The 17,027-nt window shown below is 36.3% G+C and overlaps 1 protein-coding gene across 2 annotated transcripts; it reads left to right on the forward strand.

Moving 5' to 3' along the window:
- Positions 1–432: 432 nt before the first annotated feature.
- On the forward strand, positions 433–12,784 carry LOC135155602 (microfibril-associated glycoprotein 4-like). Of its 2 annotated transcripts, XM_064105119.1 has the most exons (8): positions 444–575; positions 1,148–1,217; positions 1,690–1,869; positions 2,803–2,955; positions 3,379–3,540; positions 3,964–4,343; positions 4,679–4,890; positions 10,610–12,765. In XM_064105119.1, the coding sequence occupies exons 4-8, from the start codon at positions 2,913–2,915 to the stop codon at positions 10,872–10,874; spliced, it is 1,062 nt and encodes a 353-aa protein (XP_063961189.1). In that variant the 5' UTR covers positions 444–575; positions 1,148–1,217; positions 1,690–1,869; positions 2,803–2,912; the 3' UTR covers positions 10,875–12,765. The 2 variants fall into 2 exon arrangements, with proteins under 2 accessions (XP_063961182.1, XP_063961189.1); XM_064105112.1 differs by lacking the exon at positions 3,379–3,540 and having other exon boundaries at positions 433–575; positions 10,610–12,784.
- The last annotated feature ends 4,243 nt before the right edge of the window (positions 12,785–17,027 follow it).

Raw genomic sequence — 17,027 nt, forward strand, 5'->3', positions numbered from 1 at the left:
CTAAACAACCTCTAAATGTAAACTGAAACTAATCAAACTAATTACTCTGTCAGAGTTGTATAAAGGGCTTATCCCATTCATCAAAATCTACGGCAATTTTTTTTTATTTCGCTTAAATCTGTTTGCCAGAGTGCACATAATAATGACTCTAATCCTCGGTAAACTTGGGCAAAAGTTGCCATAATTAAGCGAACCTTTAAATAAAATTCACAATTATCGTTTATACCATCACGACAACTTGATACTTTATATATAATGTATACCAATTTGATGAGCATCAATAGCAAAGGCCAGATATTGCAGAATAAATATAATATTCATGAACTTCTTTGTGATAGCTAATTATGTCCTTCATACAAACGTCCTTGGCTCGATGGCGTTATTCTCCCATGCAGCGGATGGGAGGCCTCGATATAAAATGTTGATATCATTACTGTAACAACGGCACATTCAGATGAACAAATTCTTCATTCTGAGAGAGGAACTATACCTCTTTCACATTTCACGAAACTATTTGAAGATTTCCTTCTGCTGCTCTCAGGACTCGGTGCATGAAAAAAACATCAGTAATCATGGTAAGCTCATACTTTCTAGTATCATTATTATTACTACACTGTAAAAAATGAAGTGCTAATTAAGCACTTACAGTGCTTGCATAGTGACTGCACTACGAGTGCTGATTTTTTAGTTCAAATTTAAACTAGAAAATCAATACTCGTATAGTGCAGTCACTATACATGCACTTTAAGTGCTAAAATAGCACTTTATTTTTTACAGTGTATTATCATTATTATTATTATCATTATCGCAGATTTCATATCCGTCATGATTTATCATGGACATAATTACGGTTTCATGATGTTTACTTTTACTTCTTAGGCCAATTTTCCATTTCCTTTCTTGGTCAATAAAAAAAATGAACTAAAATAGTTGCCTGTTATTTACATGTTGCACTCCTGTATTTGTCCCCCCCCCCCCTCATCTCTCTCTATATATATCTCTCTCTCCCTCCTTGAACAGTCTTGAAAACAAGTCCTTGTTCTTTTTTAATGTTCGATTTATTTAGGGAAAATTGATTTTGTATTCAGTTACGTCCATCACAATCGTCATGGAATTCTTAATTGATATCTCTTTCTGCTTCTTTCAGTCTGTCGTATGCTCATCACAGAGTTTGCCTATTTTCCTGTTCCTCATTCCAGTGAGTTTCGTTCATGGTGGTAAGTTTGAATTTGATATTTTGACCCTTTTTTATTTGTATTGATTATCATGATTACAAACAAAACATCTCATAATTACTGTAGACAAAAAGAAAAACAACATAGAAAAAATAACTAAAATAATAATCAGAATAACAATATCAATAAGAATATAAAGTGACCCTGTTTTTAATCATACACTTTCTTCTTATAATATTTTTGCGATACATAAATCGCGGTATAATCTGTGAAGAGAATGTAATGTTGGATTGTAACATAGCCAATCCTTACTATCTTTTCAACAGTAAAGTAAATCGTGGAGAAAACACTCGGAATGATCACGAATGTATCGTAGATCCCGTGATCCCACTTTTATTTTTTGTAACTTCCAGTTTAGTTCATACTTCAGTACTTTACATATTTAACAGAAATATTCGGGGAAACGCATAAACGATCAAAATTACCGTCTTGTCGATTTTTTTTAACAATACAGTTGCTGAATTAAAAGAGCTTTGCGACCCAGACCCTTTATCATGTAAGAACATCAATCTATCTGGAGGGAGATCGATTCAACTAATTCCAAGATGAGCATCAACATCAAACGATCCTGAACCAGTTCTGGGAAAACTCCCATCTTGGCGCCATTTTGTCTGTGTTTTACCGAAAAGAAATGGTGAGTGCATAAAAACAATCTTCTACAGATATTTTGGACATGATAGGCCTTTGTCCCCTTATATCGTGAGATTTCGCAAAAATATTTTCTAGGCTATTTGGATTACAGTTGCTCATTTCACCTTTCTTTAGATGGGTATTATGACCGGTTCTCTCGAGCCATTTGGCGCATCTTCCTCCCGGATCTTCCTGTTCCTATAATATGCTAATATGTCGTCTATCGTGTTTAAGTATTTCTGGAGGAGCCGCATCTGTTACAGGTGCTCTTCGAATTGTCATTTTTGTGTGACATTGTAGAGTTTTGCTTCTGACCAAATTGCTTTGTTGCACCAAATATGCAAAAGTCTATACATGTTATTCATTGGCAGCGGAACGGTTTTGAAAGGGGGAGGGGCTGAACATACACAAAATCGCAATCATGGTCATTTTTGCGTTTTTGTACAAAGTTTTGGGAAAAGTGGGGCTGAAGCCCCTAGCCCCCCCCCCCCCGGTTCAGTGAGCCATGTTAATCTGTAAATGTGGAAGGGTCTGGTTAATTAAAGAATTCATTATTAACTTTTCCCCTTGTTTGTCCTTTATTTCGGATCGTGCTTTCCTACTATCTTTTGCAAAGAGCGATTTTGTACGATTCGTATTGACTATTGACTGCATCCTATGCAGTCTGCTTCCTCTTCTTGAACCATGGACCGTGTTTTAAAGTGTTTCGTAAATATCTTATCGAGAATAGTACTTCTATACAATGTGCCTTTACACTATCTTCTATAGGCGGGCCAGACCGGATTCGTTAATGTTTTTGCTCTCTTCCATCATCATGATCATGTGTCCATGTTTCTACTGTCTACAGGAAGTTCTGTCCCAACACAATCACCATCCGTAAATAGTTTTTTAATTAGCATTATTATATCGTCTTTGTATTATTATGTCAATATCGTAGAGACTCCTACGGATACATCACCACCACTAGAAACTCTCGATGGAGGAAGTTCGATAACCTCGCCAGAAATTTCATCCAGTGGATCAACTGAAGCTTCGTCAGAACAAGCAATGTCAGGCTCAGTAACTACTCCATCAGAACCTACGACCAATGGTAAAACAAGCCCCCAGCCCCCCTTCTCGGTTCCGTGCCCATAATAATCTGTAATAGCTCCATGGTTAAAGTGATAGGGTCTGATAACACTTCCATAATGATTTTCCTCGTTTGTCCTTTATGTCGGATCATGCATTCCTCCTAACCTTTTTGCAGTTAGGTATTGCGATTTTGCACGATTCTTATTGACCCAATCCTGTGCAGTCTTCTTCCTTTTCTTGAACCATGGATCATGTTTTTCATTGTTCCTTTAATGTCTCATCGAGAATGGTACTACTATCAATGTTTCTTCTAGACCAGACCGGTTTTGCTAATGTTTTTGCTCTCTTCCATTCATCTATGATCTTCCATGTTTCTCCTACACGAAGTTCTGTCCTAACACAATCACCATCGGTAATTGTTTTTTATGTCAATATCGTATAGATACTCCCATGGATGCATCACCACCCCAAAAGACTCCTGGTGGAGGAAGTTCGACAACTTCACCAGAACTTTCATCCAGTGGATCAACTGAAGCTTCGTCAGAACAAGCATTGACCCCAATGACAGGCTCTTCAACTACTCCATCAGAACCTACGACCAATGGTGAAACAAGCCCCCAGCCCTCCTTCTCGGTTCCGTGCCCATAATAATCTGTAATAGCTCCATGGTTAAAGTGATAGGGTCTGATAACACTTCCATAATGATTTTCCTCGTTTGTCCTTTATGTCGGATCATGCATTCCTCCTAACTCTTTTGCAGTTAGGTATCGCGATTTTGTACGATTCTTATTGACCCAATCCTGTGCAGTCTTCTTCCTTTTCTTGAACCATGGATCATGTTTTTCAGTGTTCCTTTAATGTCTCATCGAGAATAGTACTGCTATCAATGTTTCTTCTAGACCAGACCGGTTTTGCTAATTTTTTTGCTCTCTTCCATTCATCTATGATCTTCCATGTTTCTCCTACACGAAGTTCTGTCCTAACACAATCACCATCGGTAATTGGTTTTTATGTCAATATCGTATAGATACTCCCATGGATGCATCACCGCCCCAAGAAACTCCTGGTGGAGGAAGTTCGATAACTTCACCAGAACTTTCTTCCAGTGGATCAACTGAAGCTTCGTCAGAACAAGCAATGACCCCAATGACAGGCTCTTCAACTACTCCATCAGAACATACGACAGACGATGCAGCGACAACTTTGTCACACCCTACAACAATTCCTTCTACGGAGGCTTTACCTGAAACCACAACAAAAGGAACCTCAGGTGTGAATTCGTGTAAGACGCTCTATTCAATGGGGCATCAAACAAGTGGTGTCTATGCCATCTCTCCTAGCGGTGTGGGTCTGACCGATGTCTACTGCGATATGACCACCGATAGCGGAGGGTGGACAATCTTCCAGGTACGTTCCGCCAGGTTCTCGGTGTGAAATGAATCTATCCGATGTTTATGTTTTATTAAGATGGTCAATATTTTTGCTTAATCGCATCTTTTTTTTCGTTTCTCTTTTCTTTTCTTTTTTTAAAAGAACTTTTGCTCTATCCACCATTTCATTCTGGCCTCTTCATCATGTTAATATAGGCCAAATAAGTAGAATTTTGTAGACTTGCTCGCTTCGCCCGCTCACAATTTTTCTGAAATATTCCAACGTATCTAAACTCAACCTTCTCTTGCACGCTCACTATTCGATAATTTTTTTCACATATCACATCCTTCACAATAATAATATGCATACAGAAACGTTATGACGGATCTGTGGATTTTTACCGCAATTATACCGAGTATGTTCGTGGATTTGGTGACGTCGAGGGCGAATACTGGTTGGGATTAGACCAACTCTACTTACTTGCTAAAGATGGAGTCGAACTCAGAATCGATATGGTTGATTACGATAACAATCCATTCTACGCTCATTATGGCAGTTTTAGCATTGGAAGTACCAACACCAAGTAAGGTTCTTACAATTTTCCTTCGCTATAATTATAGAGAGAGCGTATGGAAAACGTTACATTTTGGAAAAGCTGTCAAAATTACGCTTATTAATGAAGTATCATTGTGTAATATCTCTAAAATCTTCTCTATTAGATGACACCACGAGATATTTTGTACATGCTTGAGCGCAAAACGACATGTTTTATCAGGGTGACGAGAATGGCTTGCACCATAATGAAGGAATGGGCAGTCAAATCAAATGATTTGCTCGAGTTATTAAGATCTTTTCACATACTATTTATTCTTGATTAGTACAGGATAGAAGAGGCATAACCTTGTTTTTACATATATATTATATTTTTTGATGGTTTCTTGTCAATTTTAGAGTGCTGATTACGAATCTGAATGATGCCACTCGTGTAACCTTGAGCATTTCCCGCAAATTGGCAAAATCCAATATGGCCGCCAAAATATGCAAATTACCCATGAAAATCATAAAAATTGCCCGCACATTGGCAACAAAATGCATGAAATTGTGTGGCAGGAGTGAAATACTCGCTGAATAAATAATTTTTGACAAAATATCTATTTTCTGGATCATAATGGCCGCCATAGGCCTCTGTATACTCTATTATGTACAACATGAATAGGGAAAACTAATTTTCACAAAAAATGAGCGCTAAACTGCAAGAAATCGTGATCTATGAACGAAGTTCTGTATGCAAATCGTCATTACTAACGAGATATATCATTTATTATATCAAGTATGGGAACATTTCTGTATTTTGATATTTAAAATAGCCGCCACTGGCCAAAACAGTATTATGTACAATGGCAAAGGGGGCCAAAAGAATCACAAGAGTGAGCACTAAAATGCATATTATTAAGATAAACGAGTGGAATACTGACTAAAAACATAATTGTTAGCGAAATTTATCATTTAATATGCCATGTATGTGATAAATGTTGTATTTTGATATTCAAAATTGCTGCCTAAGACCCTAACAGTATTACGTACAATGAGAAAGAGGACCAAAGAAATTACAAGAGGTGGCACTAAAATGCATATGTATGTGATAAAGTTACGTAATACTGTCTAAAAAAACCATAATGAATATTCGTAGTACACGTAAATGGAGTAGATCTCCAACGAAATATAGTTTGTGTTAAATACTATATTTTGACTTTCAAAATGGCCGCCATAGACATTGACTGTATTATGTATAATGCGAACTGGGAAACTAATATTCACAGGAGTGAGCACCATAAATGTACGTTATAGTGATCCATGAGTATAATATTAGCAACAGTAAGGAAAGACTATCCCCCAGCAAAGCACAATCATATCATCTTCCTTATCTTTTCTTTTAACTACCCTTTTCCCAACAACTTCGCCGGTTAAAAATAATCAGCAGTGCGCTGCCTGCATATAACCGGCGCCGATCAAGGATAATCAGCGCCACCTAAATCTAAATCGGGGCCGGACAAGAATAATCAGCGCCATCTGGTTATAAATCGGCGCTGCCAGAGTCTTAACCGGCGCCGATCAAGAATAGGCCTAATCAGCTCCACCTAAATCTAAATCGGCGCCAGGCAAGAATAAACGGCGCCATCTGGTTATAAATCGGCGCCGGTATAGAAAAATCGGCGCTGCCTGAGTTCGTAACCGGCGCCGATCAAGGATAATCAGCTCCACCTATATCTAAATCGGGGCTGGTCAAGAATAATCAGCGCCATCTGGTTATAAATCGGCGCTGCCTGAATCTTAACCGGCGCCGATCAAGAATAATCAGCTCCACCTAAATCTAAATCGGCGCCGGGCAAGAATAAATGGCGCCATCTGGTTATAAATCGGTGCCGGTAAAGAAAAATCGGCGCTGCCTGAGTTCGTAACCGGCGCCGATCTAGGATAATCAGCGCCACCTATATCTAAATCGGGGCTGGTCAAGAATAATCAGCGCCATCTGGTTATAAATCGGCGCTGCCTGAGTCTTAACCGGCGCCGATCAAGAATAATCAGCTCCACTTAAATCTATATCTGTTTTAGAAAGATTATATGTTTAAATTGATGTATATTTCTGTTATAATGAAATAATTTAAGTGGACTTCAGGGAATGGTCGTACGCAGCAAGGGGGAAGGGGGGGGGGGCACATTCGCGATCTGCTGTTGTGAAAAACATTTTTTTTCCTTAACATTTCATGAAAACTATGAAAAATGTGCAAATGTGAGATGTGCACCAAATTTTCGAGTCTTGCCCCCCCCCCCCCGGAAACATTATCTGCGTGTGGTCATGCAAAATGGCGTGACTGGAAATCCTAAATTTTGAAAAGAGCATTTGACAGGGTCAGACTTTACTCCTTTTTCAACATTTTCTTTTATGTCGCCGGTGAAGTGCAAAAATATGTGCGCCGCTCGGCAGTGCGCCCCCCCCCCCTTTCGCCAAAAGCTGGATCCGCCTATGCAATTATATGCAATATTTATAGTCAAGCAAAGCCAAATTCTGTCAAAATTATATGTCACATGTTCCTATGTACATAATACTTTTAGGACCTATGGCAGCCATTTTGGATTTCAAAGTATACAGCATTTATTACCTCCATGACCAATATGTGATGTATGTAGTTAGAAATCATGGTTAAGACAATATTTTTAATCGTACATAACAGTTACATGCATTTTATGATTCTCACTCTTGTGAAAATTAGTTTGGTTAGGGCTTGTAGCGGCTATTTTGAATGTCAAAATACAGTATTTATCACCTACATGGCAGAAGAAATGCTATAATTCCTTCAAAATTATGTTTTCAAATAATATTTTACTCATACAACAGGATTATATGGATTTCATAGTCAAGCAAACCCAAATTCTTACAAAATTATATGTCCCCATTTACATTCTCGATAATAATGTTAGGGCCTTTATGGGCCAATTTTGAATTTCACAATACAGCATTTATTTCATGCATGACAAAAGAAATGATATGCCTCGCTAGAAAACATGTTTTCAGACAAAATTTTACTCGTAGATCACAATTACATGCATTTTATGTTTCTTACTCTTGTGAAAAATAGTTTCTCCATTTGCATTGTACATAATAAATATAGGGCCCATGGCGGCCATTTTGAATGTCAAATTATAGCATTTATCACATACATGGCATAATGAATAATATCTTTTGTTAACAATTATGTTTTTAGTCAGTATTCCACTCGTTTATCTTAATAATATGCATTTTAGTGCTCACTCTTGTGATTTTTTTGGCCCCCATTGCCATTGTACATACTACTGTTTGGGCCAGTGGCGGCTATTTTAAATATCAAAATACAGCAATTTTCCCATACATGACATAATATATATATCTCGTTAGTAATGGTGATTTGCATACTGTACTTCGTTCATATATCACGATTTCTTGCGGTTTAGTGCTCATTTTTGTGAAAATGAGTTTTCCCTATTCATGTTGTACATAATAGAGTTTACAGAGGCCTATGGCGGCTATTTTGAATATCCAGAAAACAGATATTTTGTCAAAAATTATTTTTTCAGAGAGTATTTCACTCCTGCCACAAAATTTCATGCATTTATTGCCAATGTGCGGGCAATTTTGTGACTTTTATGGGTAATTCACATATTTTGGCGGCCATATTGGATTTTGCCAATTTGTGGAAAATGCTCAAGGTTACACGAGTGACATCATTCAGATTCGTAATCAGCACCCTCGAATTGACAAGCAACCATAAAAAAATATTGTATATATGAAAAAACAAGGTTCGTCAATTTTCTATGGGGCCAATCCTGGACTAAATCATGCTTAAAACAGTGGACAATAGACATTTTTTTTAAATCTATTTTGGGTATTCACATACGTGATTTTGACAGCTTTTTCAAAATGAAACGTTTATCGTTCGTCAAATTTTGATTTTTGTTTATATTGCTTATATAATTCTACATTACACATTACTACCGAACCAACAGCAACGATTGCATCTTAGCAAACTTTCACTAAATCTATATTATCTTGTCCCATACACAAATTAACTATCTTTATTTGCGCTATGGAAGTAGAATTTGGGGGTAAATCTATCGATAAAGCCATCGAAAAACTTTTTTTTTCAAAGACTCTTTGTATCTAGGATTGTTATAAATATGCATACACATACAAAAATTTCTTTAGTGGGTCTTTTTATCGTCGTGTTTTTCCTGTTTATTTATTTTTTTAACTATGTTTTTTTATATAATTTTTCGTCGATACTTGAAAGTGCTATTTAAATCGAATGTTACAAGGGTCACGAAACCGAAGGGGGGCGGGTGGCGCTTCAGCTCTCCCAGTATTTAACCATTTTCACAAAGAGTGAAAATGACCAACGATTTTATGCATGCCCCCCCCCCCCTCGCTTTCCATATCGTTCTGCAGCCCCTCTGTAAAAAGATACAGTTACTAATTTTGACTAGAAACAGAGTTTACATTGGATTTTTGCATGAAATTACTTTTTTAGCAAATTTGGGCCTAACAATAACCATGAGCAGATGACCAATAAACAAATTACGATAATTTAAGGGGTACTCCAGGCTGAAAATGATATGATTTGAAAAAGATAAAGAAAAAATAGACAAACAAAACACTGAAGAATTGTTTGAAAATGGACAAGGAATAACAAAGTTATGACATTATATAGATTTGCATTATATATTTCATATTTTCATACATGTGTGTGTGATATATCTTTATCATGATAAAATAAGTTGCAGCCATGAATATCTCATATATTATATCAATTGTCTATCCTTTTGTATTTTGTTCTTAAAGAAAAAAATGAATAAACATACTTTCATGTAAAAAAATACAAAAGAACAAGTGGGGATATGATATTATCGGTCTACTCATGAAGACATTATATAGATTTGCATTATTTCGGTGAAACAGTTCTAAACATGTCTTCATGAGTAGACCGATAATATCATTTCCCCACTTGTTCTTTTGTATTTTTTTTACATGAAAGTATGTTTATTCATTTTTTTCTTTAAGAACAAAATATAAAAGGATAGACAATTGATATAATATATGAGATATTCATGGCTGCAACTTATTTTATCATGATAAAGATATATCACACACACATGTATGAAAATATGAAATAAATATGATTTCATGTAACAACATAAAAAGGTAAAGTGGGGAGGTGACATCATCAGTCCACCTACTGAATATTCATGCAGCGTTCAAATAACTGTTTCACAATATTGCTGAATTTTAATATTCAATAACTTTGTTATTTGTAATTCGATTTTAATGAAATTTTCGTCGTTTGGCTCGGTGAATTTTACTCTAGACAAATAAACTTAGATATAATAATTTTCAACCCGGAGTAACCCTTTATTCTGATGTTGATTACATTTTCAATGTAATGCTTGTTTAAATTTATTTTAAAGTAAATGAATAAAGATATTAATGAATTAATTGAAAAAAAATAGATAAAATATAATGACGTGACAAAAAATTAATGAATTACAAAATAATATTTATGCACGGAGCATTTTTCAACTTAGGGGCCCTACGAAAAAAAGAAGTAAAAATTAAAGTGCTGATACTTAGATCCTCGGGTGCGATACGTCAGACATATTTTCATTATATTTTCTCTTCAATCGCAATCTTGAATTTACATGACTGTTTTAAGGTTCTATATAGTCTTAGACTAAATTCAATTTAATGTATGTATTTACTATCTTCAACAAAGCTACAGAATCGGGTTTTCATCATATACCGGTACTGCAGGAGAAGGGCTAGATGCAGCCAACGGACAGGACTTCTCAACCTATGACAATGACCATGATGACAACTGGTCTAATTGTGCTTCTTGGTGCAAAGGGGGGTGGTGGTATAACGACTGTTATACATCCAACTTGAATGGGGTACACGGACTCCAAACTGGTGTGACAGCGATTATTTGGGATTACTCTAACTCAAAATACATGAGAGCTACAGAAATGAAGTTAAGATGATCGGATTGATCCATGTTGTTGTCATTCCTTTCTACCTAATTTTTTAAGTTCTTATACATAGTTATTTTAAAGGACAATGTAGTCCAAGTGATTGTGTATATTAGAGAATCACTTGAAAAACAGGAATAAGCAATTTAAACATATTTCATGTAATGATCTATATCTATAATGGATTTCATGTCAACATGGTAACACGAACATGGGCCTCATGTTTCGGAGGGGGGGGGGGGGATGGGCTGCTCACGTATAATGGTAGAACCGGTACGTGGCTCTTAAGACCCCTTTTCACTCATTGACCAACCCGTTCTCCCTCGCTCCTTCATGTCCTAACTAAGCCCTTTATTTTATTCGTCAGTTCTCGATGACCACATTTCATTGTAAATTCCACCCACCCCCCCCCCCAAAAAAAATGCAGAACTTCAGTTCTTAAGAGTATGGCATCTGATTTTCTGGCCAAACATCCGTATCCTTTCCAATCCGAGTGGGGGGGGGGTGCCTCTCACTGAAAAACCAGTCCAGAATGATAGTCCTTTCTCAAGAGCTTTCAAGACACTGGACCCTGGTTCATTTCACACCTTAAGGGCGCCACCTATTGCTGTTCTTTACCAGGAAACGAAACAAAACTGTTTATTCATATTTATTTATCAAAACCTAATAGACAATCATTATTCGGAGTTGTTAAAACTCATATTAGTGAAAAGTGCGTAAGTTTCAATATTTTACATCAAATCCAGACAATAACAGACTGTCATGAAAATAGCATTTTTCTCGTGACAATTTTATTTCCACTCTGCAAAATCCCAGCCATGGCGTAATTTCTTTCAGCAAGAAATTTATCCACATTGTGCTGCACTCAACCCAGGTGAGGTGAATGGGTACCCGGTAGGAAGAAATTCCTTGAATGCTTGAGCAGCCCAGCTAAAGCCAGGGTAATAATAATAGCAGGGCCCGCTGGGAGAACAGTTTTCAGAACTGAAGTGACTTCCCTGTGTAAATATACCTATATAACTATATTATTATAAAATACGTACCTTTTAAATTTATCTTTGATACAACCGATGTAGAAGAAGCTTGGCTATTATAGTATGACGTATAAATTTATATGTCTCTCTCTCTCACTTACACACTCTCCCCTGCATGATTTTCTATTATTCATGCCATGTAAGTAGACTTAAGATTTTGACGAAATACTGTTATCTTTTTGTTTATCTGCTTATATTCCTCAAATTGTATATTTGTTTTGCATAACCTTGTATTTTTGTTTTGAACAAAATATTGGCGAATGCCAGTGATGCTCTAATAATAAATTCAGTTCAATTCATGTTAGCAGTAAACAAACATACTCCAAGGAAGAAAAAAACGAGCTCGGTCTAAAGTCTGTCCTTGGATGTACGGCGAGTTAATTAGTGAGATGAATAGACGAAATAAGTTTCATAAAATGATATTAAAGTATAATTGCTCAGAATAAACTGACAATGGACAAAACATCGAGAATTATCGTTTACCCTTTCAAGCCACTTTAAATTTTAATGTGGAAGTGTGTGGACATTTGTAAAATGTTGATTTATAACTTGTCAAATTTTGAGGATTTTCACATTTTTGAACTGTCTGACTGTTATTATACCATATTTCACCCAATTTCTGGATATATTAATGTTTTGATATATATTTCTTCATGTGTTTATTTAATATCCACATTTTGTGATCAAATAAAATTGGAAATATTCGCAATTATCTATTTTCAACAAAACTCACTTTTCAGTTTTCCCATGAACAGATGAAACTGGCGGCATCACAGGTCGCCAACAAAGGCTACATTGCACCTGTGTATTCTTTTGTACTTCTTTATTAATCGAAATACATGAATAAATTTGCATTTCGTTGACACTCCATCTTTTTTACCTCCATGGAATTATCGACCAATTTCTCTCCTTAGTTATAATTTTTATCGAAGATTCAAGAGAGAGCTGTAGTTGCGTAACTATGGGGGGGGGGAGATAACGGAGGAAAATGAAGAGAATTGAGAAAGGAAGAAAGAGAGACATTGTGACAGACATTGTGGGAAATGAAAGAAGGGGAATGTAAGTAATATTATTTTGATAATTTGATGAAAAATAATGTGCATAGGGTCTATGTGCTCATCACTCCTGGTGCTCATATTGTCTGATTAGATACATAATCCCGTTCAAGAGGATTAAATGGAGCCATGCATTTTCAAGTCATACACCAAATATTTTTCCTCGAGCGCTCGCCAGGCCTATATTCGCTTTGTGAATTAGGATATCCCTCGCTTCGCTCGGGAAGCAGCCGCCAGGGCCTCGACAAGCATGACAAGAGGCTACGTCAGTGGCTGTTCAGACAGCAGCATCAAATGCAGCACCATCAACCGGAAAAATTATGCAATAAAAATGATTTCTACAGGAGCACCTCAAGGCTCAGTCCTTGGGCCGCTGCTATTTACCATCTTTATTAACGATCTACCAATACAAGTCGAGACGTTTTTTCATGTACTGTTGTAATGTTTGGTCTAATCGATTTCTAAACAGTAACGAAATAAGCACATAACGAAATAAGCACAATAACGATGAGCACATAGACCCTATGCACATTATTTTTCATCAACTGCACAAGCGTGCAGCGTATAGGGCTATTAGCCTATATCCGGTTTCTCTTGGATGACCCCATCAAAACACGTATTTTATCAACTTACAACCAGCACAAAAAAATGTTGATTTGATTTGAATAAAAAGAGAAAATCAAACAAGCATAACACTTAAAATTTCATCAGAATCGGTTGTAAAATGAGAAAGTTATGACATTTTAAAGTTTTGCTTAATTTCACAAAACAGTTATACAAATACTGGTCGGTATGCAAATGAGGAGACTGGTGATGCCATCCACTCACTATTTCTTTGTATTTTAGTATATGAAATATGTAATATTCTCATTTTCTCCTCATCGTCAAGTGAAATAACGATTAATTCCTCCCTGAACCCGTGGAATTAACATTGTATAGATGTGGACGTCATTGGACGAAACTGGGTCGACGGACGAACTGACGGACAATTTGGTCGAAATGATTATGTCGGGGCACTGTGGGCAATGGTAATTGACCTGAATCAGCAAAGCCCCCCCCCAAAAAAAAAAAAAAAAAAAAAAACGAAAGAAGGAAGGAAAGAAAAATGGGATAAGGTAATCAATTTCAATGGGGTTTTATTGACCAAATGTCGTATATTCCCTGGAATCTTTCCGTCATCTGACAAAAGAAAACAAAAGACACCTTTGTTTCAAGACTCGTAAAATTTACAACATTTTTAGGCGTAATTCATATATTCCCATGTCCCACTTTTTTAATACATTTTTTAGTTATTTATCTGCATCTTCACTTCGTTGTTGCGTTGTATTAAGTTATACTAATTGTCTTGTTATTGTATTTCTATATCATAAAAGCCAAGTCCACCCCAACAATCAAGAAGTGGATTTGGAGAAAGTGGAGAAAAATCTCGGAGAAAAATCAAACTACTATAATTATAACGCTGCATCATGAGACGGCTAGTCTGATTGGAGGTTTACTAGGCATTTAATTAATTAAAGTTCTCATCGAGGAAAAGTTCTTCATCACGGTCAAGTGTTAAATAATGCTTGATCGAGAGTTCAATAACTCTCTAAACTATTGTGGTGGCAGCATACTATTTTTAAAAGGTTATTTTGATAGAGTCTCGCGTTACAATAGAGACGGACACATTACCTCAAAAGGCAAATCCTTGATGGGCCTATTTAAAGTGACCCATTTTGCAAATTGCATGTCTTTTCTCTAAACACTCTGTTGGGACGGATCCGAGTATTTATGAATTTGGTGGAGAAAATGTTATGTTTCCCTTTAAAAAAACGAAAGACAAATCAAACACACCAATCAATCAGACTAGGAAAAAGGAAAAACTTAACAAGCAACAACAAGCACGGCGACTCAACATCCCAACTTTTTAACTACGTGATCATTGCAACAAATGATCTTTCATCGGTTTTTTTGTGCTATTTGACCTCAGGAATAACATACTAAAAATCTACCAAAATCTGCATCCGGGGCTGAGTGGTTATTTTCAACATGGCGTCCAAGATGGCCGCAATTCACTGAAAATGGATACAACTGACTTATTATCCACCCTAGAATCCTATTTCGGTTAATAATCCATGGTCTAGGGGTAAAAAATGTTGATACAGGCTAAAGTGAATTATAGCCCCTCCAGTGTACCTGGCAAATCCAAGATGGCGCCCAAAATGGCTGCCGTAGACTGAAAATCCACAATTCATCTAAGTGGCTTTAATTTTGTTTTTATTCAATGATTTTTAGGGTGAAGTAGTACATTTGAACAAGTTACAAGGACAGCCAGTGGTCTAGTGTGTCCAAAAATCCAAGATGGCTTCAAAAAATGTTTTAAATGGCTGTTGATCATTAAAATGGACATAGTTCATTTCATATCCACCTGGGACATAATGATTTGTGTGTCTATGCCATAGTTAAATGGGTCAAATAATACATTGGGACAAGTTACAAGGAAAGTCAGTGGTCTAGTATGTGCAAAAATCCGCGATGGGTTCCAAATATTGAGTCTGAAATGGCTGCTAATACTTAAAGCGGACATAACTCATTTCATTTTGGCATGGGAGATGTGACTTCAATGTCTAAACCACTGGTTTCAAGGGTCAAATAATACATTAGGATAAGTTACAAGGACTGTCAGTGATCTGATATGTCCAAAAATCGAAGATGGCTTCCAAAAATTGATCTTAAAAATAGGCTGCTTATTCTTAAAGCGGACAAAGCTCATTTCATATTGGCCTGAGAGATGTGATTTTGGTATCTAAACCACTGGTTTCAAGGGTCAATTAATACATTAGGACAAGTTACAAGGACAGTCAGTCGCCTGGTATTTCAAAAAACGTATGTTGGCTTCCAAAAATTAATTCTAAATTGACTGCTGTTACTTAAAGCGGGCATAGCTTATTTCATATCGGCCTGGGATATGCGATTTTGGTGTCTAAACCACTGGTTTCAAGGGTCAAAATATTCATTAGGACAAGTTTTAAGGACAGTCAGTGGTCTGGTATGACCAAAAATCCAATATGGCTTCCAAAAATTGATTCTAAAATGGCTGCTGATACTTAAAAGTGGCATAGCTCATTTTATATCCGCCTGTGATTTGATTTCGGTGTCTAAACTATGGTTTTTAGGGTCAAATCATATATTAGGATAAGTTACAATGACAGTCAGTGATCTAGTATGTCCGAAATTCAAAGATGGCTTCCAAAAATGGAGTAAAAATATGTCTGATGTTACTAATAAAATGAGATAGTTTGTTCCATATGTGTCTGGGGAATATGAGTTCGGTGTCTAAACCGTGGTTTAAAGGGCCTAGTAATACACTAGGGTAAGTTACAAGATGACTTAAAAAATTGGGTGAAACTTGACTGTTGTTACTTAAAATTATACATAGTTTATTAGAAATACACCTCGGAGGTATGATTTTACTGTCTATACTAGAGTTTAAAGGGTCAAGTAATACATTGGGTTAAATTGAAAGGACAGTCAGATGTCAGGTATGTCCGAAAATTGAAGATGGCTTTAAAATTGGGGGTCTTAAATGACTGTTGTTACTTAAAATTAGATAAAGAACATTACAAATACACATTGGGGATATTATTTTGGTATCTACACTAGGGTTTCAAGGGTAAAAAATACTTTGTGACTGGTTACCATGATATGCAGTTATCCATTTTGCCTTAAAATCCAAGTTGGCTGTAAAAATGGGTTGTAAAGTGACTGTTGTTAATTAAAAATTGACATAGTTCATACAATATCCACCTGTGAAAAATGATCTTGGTGCCTACACTTAAATGCATGGGGAGAAATTATCATATTGTTTCATGAGTTGGTAACAGCACCCATTTTGATGAAATTTTAGAATCCGCCATGGATTTTTTGGACAAAATGGAATACTAACCATCCTTATTACTTGTCCGAATGTATCATTTGACCCTTCATACCAAAATTTAAACACCAACATTATTTCTTACAGATAGATATTGCAGAACTCTGACCATTATTGAGTGATATGAATCGTTTTAGATGTCTTTTTTGAAAACCCTCTTGGA

This window comes from Lytechinus pictus, chromosome 1, assembly GCF_037042905.1.
Source record: "Lytechinus pictus isolate F3 Inbred chromosome 1, Lp3.0, whole genome shotgun sequence".
NCBI classification, from domain to species: Eukaryota; Metazoa; Echinodermata; class Echinoidea; order Temnopleuroida; family Toxopneustidae; genus Lytechinus; species Lytechinus pictus.

Bases quoted from the DNA above. Each gene is read 5' to 3' on its own strand.
- LOC135155602 (XM_064105119.1), top strand. From the start codon at position 2,913: ATGTCAGGCTCAGTAACTACTCCATCAGAACCTACGACCAATG. The intron at 2,956-3,378 runs GTAAAACAAGCC...AATATCGTATAG, and splicing joins ATCAGAACCTACGACCAATG to ATACTCCCATGGATGCATCA. The intron at 3,541-3,963 runs GTGAAACAAGCC...AATATCGTATAG, and splicing joins ATCAGAACCTACGACCAATG to ATACTCCCATGGATGCATCA.